The sequence below is a fragment of the Emiliania huxleyi genome, assembly GCF_000372725.1.
Source record: "Emiliania huxleyi CCMP1516 unplaced genomic scaffold EMIHUscaffold_236, whole genome shotgun sequence".
Classification (NCBI taxonomy): domain Eukaryota; phylum Haptophyta; order Isochrysidales; family Noelaerhabdaceae; genus Emiliania; species Emiliania huxleyi.
Genome location: NW_005200282.1, coordinates 78,555 through 82,619, shown reverse-complemented (window position 1 = coordinate 82,619; position 4,065 = coordinate 78,555). Strand labels below are relative to the sequence as shown.

Sequence of the window (4,065 nt, the reverse complement as noted above, 5' to 3'; positions counted from 1 at the left end):
CCGCGTCCCGTGCCCCCGAGTTCATTTTAACACATGGCCATTGCGTGCCGAGTCTTCCAGGTAGGTAGGTAGAAAGTGAAGAACAGCCAGGCTCGGACTGGACACCAACGCGGTATGGGTGGACGCGGGACAGATGATGACGACACGCACGAGCGACACACAGACACAAACAAGCTCACAAGACACACAGCCAGCTGGATTATACTGGAACAGCTCTCGAGGTCTCGAGGGACCCCTCTCGGGGGGGAGCGAGAAGCACAGCCCCAGGCGCTGCTGTACGCGCCTTTGCTGCGGCGACAAGGCTGACCTCCGCAAGTGGGCAGACTCCCGAAGGAAGAGCTCTAGTGGCCCACGTCCGGTGCACGATGCCTGCCAGCATCCCTCTAGACCCGCATTCGGCGACTTGCCCGCTCGTCACGGCTGCCGGGCACGCCTGCGTCGCCGCGTGCTCCTTTTGGTCGCGAGCACGGCAGGCGCTCGATGACTCGGGCGCCTTCGACGGCAGCGCAGATCACCTCGCTGTGTCGCTCGTGCACCAGATCCACCGCGATCGCAGCCACGGCCGTCACCGGGCCGCTCCGAATCAGACGGAGGCGGAGGCGCGCCTGCTGCACGCGAGCGTCCGGTGGCACGACCCGAGCGCGCGCTTCCTCTGGCTAGTCGCCGAGGCCGAGGCGGCAGAGGTCCGCAGCTGGCACCTCCCGCGGCTGACGCTGCTTTCGGTGCGCGATGCCGACCTGGATGGGTGGGTGGAGTGCATCGGCGCGCCACGTGCCCGCCACCACGCTGGTCCGGCTCTCGGCTACCTGAAGCTGCTGCTTCCTCTGCTTGTGCCGCCGCCCGCGCTGCTGACTGACACAGACACAGTCGCCCTGGCGGGGGTGCGTCGCCTCTGGCCGACCGCCGCTGGCCGTTCGCCGCCGGCGAGCGAGGAGGAGCCGGAAAGGTGGGCGCTGACTCACGGCGCGGAGCAAGGCCACATCAACAGCGGCGCCTGCTCTCATGAACACGAATGGCATGTGAACAGTGAAGCATGCGTGTCTGACGGGTAGCAGCATTGCACAGGCCTGCTCTCGTGGGCCACGGAGCCTCGTTAGTCAATGAGAACTAATACTTATTGATTGTGAACCAGGCCTGCTCTCGTGGGCCAGGAAGCCCGAGCCGCGAGGCTGGCAGCGGTGCCTTCACGCGGGGGCGGCGTGGCTTCGGGCGAATGTGTCTCCGCACGAGCCTTCTCCACGGGACTGCTGTTTGATGCCGGCATTTCCTTTTAGGCGAATGCGTCTCGCACGAGCGTGACGAGCGCCACCAGCCTCAAGTACGAGATTCGCCGAGATACCGCCGAGATATACCGCCGAGATATACCGCCGAGATCTCACAGAGATCTCGCAGAGATGTCGCAGAGAGACCGCCGAGATGCCGCCCACAGAGACCGCCGACCCAGCACGAGGGCGAGGGGCTCCGCCAGCCTCGAGCCGAGTGTCACGGCTGCAGCTATGTGAGTGTGCCGCGCCTATTCACAGCTCGGCTGTGAACAGGTACGCGGAGCAGTCCCTTCTCGTGTACGTGTGCGACGCGGCGTCGCGGCGGGGCTGGCGACAGCGCACGGGCTGTGCGCTCGCGTGCGAGCCGCACAGCCAGGACGAGTACGGCACCGGCTGCAGCCCCTCCTCGTTCCGGTCCTACGAGCGGCCGGCCGCGGCCTTTCACTACAACTGCCAGCCACGCGGCTCGAGAGGGAGGGCGCTCGTCCTGCTGGCGCGCTCAGGCTACCGGCCCGGCGCGCAAGCTGAAGCTCAGCGCACACGCACAAGTATGGGAGAGAGGTCGGGTCTTCTGTCATAAGTATTTCCGATGTCAACATACTGTAAGTGTAAAGAGAGAGCACATGCAAAGAGTGTATAGCGACTCACAGCCGACAGCGTTGTCTCTCATCGACCGTGCTCAGTTGAAGGGGTAAACGGCTACGGCTCTATAAACTATAATGCATATGATCGGCTTGACGTGGGCCTACTAGAGCCGTAGTACTGTAATGAGCCTTTCACCGAAACCCGTACCCGTAACTCCACCACCAGCCTCTCGGCGCCGGCTTCGGCGCGGTCTCCTCCATTTCGCCGGTCTCGCCAACCCCGGACCCAAGCTCCTCGAGGCTTGTGTCCCATTTGCCTCCTCCCGACGGCGCCTCCGGAGGCGCCTCTGGCGGCGGTGCAGGTCGGCGCGGAGGCGGTCGCGGCGGCGGGGCCGAGGAGCGGCGCGGGCCGTCGACGAGTAGGATGGACCGGTACGTAATCGGCAGAGGCGTTGCGCTGGCAGGCGGCGGAGGCGGCGGCGCCGGCGCGGGGGGCCAGGGCGGCCAGGGGGAAGCGTCCCCTGGCGGCGGCGGCGGAGAGGGATCTGGGGAGCGCGGCGACGGTGGCGGAGGCGGCGGCGGCGGCGGAGGCGTCGGCAGCGGAGGCGGCGGCGGCGGCGTGTAGGTCGATGATGGCACGCACCCGTCGAGCTGCGCATCGTACACGGTGCCTTCGAGGCAGCGCACCGCCGCCGCAGGTGGCGGCGGCGGCTGAGGCCCCGCACGGGGGATGCAGATCTCCCCGTCAAAGACCTCGACCGCAAAGTCGCACCTCGGCGGAGGCGGTAGCACCTCGGTGGTGCTAAAGTAAGGGATCGACATAAAGTCCAGCGACCACCACGGCGGAGGGGGCGGCGACGCCACCGGAACCGGAGGCGGCGGCGGCGGTGGCGGCGATGGAGGCGACGGCGGCGACGGCGGCGACGGAGGGATGTCGAGCGGCACCATGCAGCCGTTGAGGACAGGGTCGTAAACCGTGCCAGGCAGGCAGGTGGCCTCGCCCTCGCACCGCACGCACTTACGGCCGTCGTACACCTCTCTCGCGTGGAAGTTGCAGATCTCGCCCACGCTCGGCGGCTGCTCTGGCACCACGGCAAAGTACGAGCTGCTCTGCGAGATTGCATCTCGCTACTCTCGGTGAAGTAACTCTGGGTACAGGAATTGTATGCCCCTGCTGGCTGTGACCGGGATAGGCCCCCGTTGGCCCGGGGGAGCTGCGGCTCACGCCCAGCCCCCCGCGTGTCGTCGCCGCCATGAGTGCACGTGGAACCGCACAGAATGTGCGATTGGCACATGCTGGACCCGTTACCTCGCCTCGCGGCGAGGTCGGCGCGACAAACCGCAATCGAGCGGGCGCAGCCGCTACGATTGCGGCGGGCTGACCGGCGGTGAGCGCTGTCGCTGCCGCTCCGAGCTTCCCCAGAGTCAGCAGCACAGCAAGCAACCCGTGTACGGCCTCACGCACAGTGGAGGGTTGTCGGCACCTGTCGGCGCCGGTCGCCCTTCCAGCGCAGTGAAGCCGCGCCGTGTGCTGCTGCCGAGCCGCCGCAAGTCGGCTTTGAGGCCGACTTGTGGCTGGCAGTGGAGCCCTGAGCATGCTCGAGGACTGTGCCAGAGTTGAGGTACTGCGGCGTACATTGCTCAACACTGCGAACGAATTTTGACATGAGACCAACGCGCATGCGTTGGTTTGCAGTGACCTCGCCTGCGTCGTGCGACGCGGCGCGGACCAGGTGAGGCGATCGTCCGCCCCGACGGCGGGCCGGACGGATGGGTACGTCGTCATAGGGTACGCGACGATAAAAAAGATTTTTTTTTGACGAGTTTGGTCGCTCTCGCGGTAGCCAGATTACCTCTCTTCCTAGGATCATCGGCCATGGCCGCAGGGAGCGCGGGGGAGGGCGCTGGAAGCAACACGGAGCTCCGTTGGAGACGTTTTCAAGATCAGCGTATGTCAGAGTGAAATGGCACTAGCCATAGGCGGACCGGGGGGCCCGCCGGGGGGGGGGGGGGGGGGTCCTGATGATCTCCCTGAAACCCATGATGTTGGGAAGATCTGGGGGGGGGGCGGACCAATACCAAAAATTTTTTTTTTTGGAAAGGGGGAAAGAAACCCCCCCTTTCGGGGGGGGGGTTTTATTTCCAAAAGGGGCCCGCCTTTCCCAATAAACGGGTATTCGCCCCCCCCCCCCCCTCTACTGGGTCACCCCCCCCCA

General features: G+C 65.9%; 1 protein-coding gene across 1 annotated transcript; it reads left to right on the top strand.

Moving 5' to 3' along the window:
* Nucleotides 1-365: 365 nt before the first annotated feature.
* On the top strand, nt 366-1,951 carry EMIHUDRAFT_468969 (hypothetical protein; the record flags this gene model as incomplete). The annotated part of the gene is made up of 2 exons (XM_005779116.1): nt 366-946; nt 1,539-1,951. 2 exons carry the CDS (start codon nt 366-368, stop codon nt 1,843-1,845), a joined length of 888 nt encoding a protein of 295 aa, XP_005779173.1. The 3' UTR covers nt 1,846-1,951.
* Nucleotides 1,952-4,065: the final 2,114 nt, after the last annotated feature.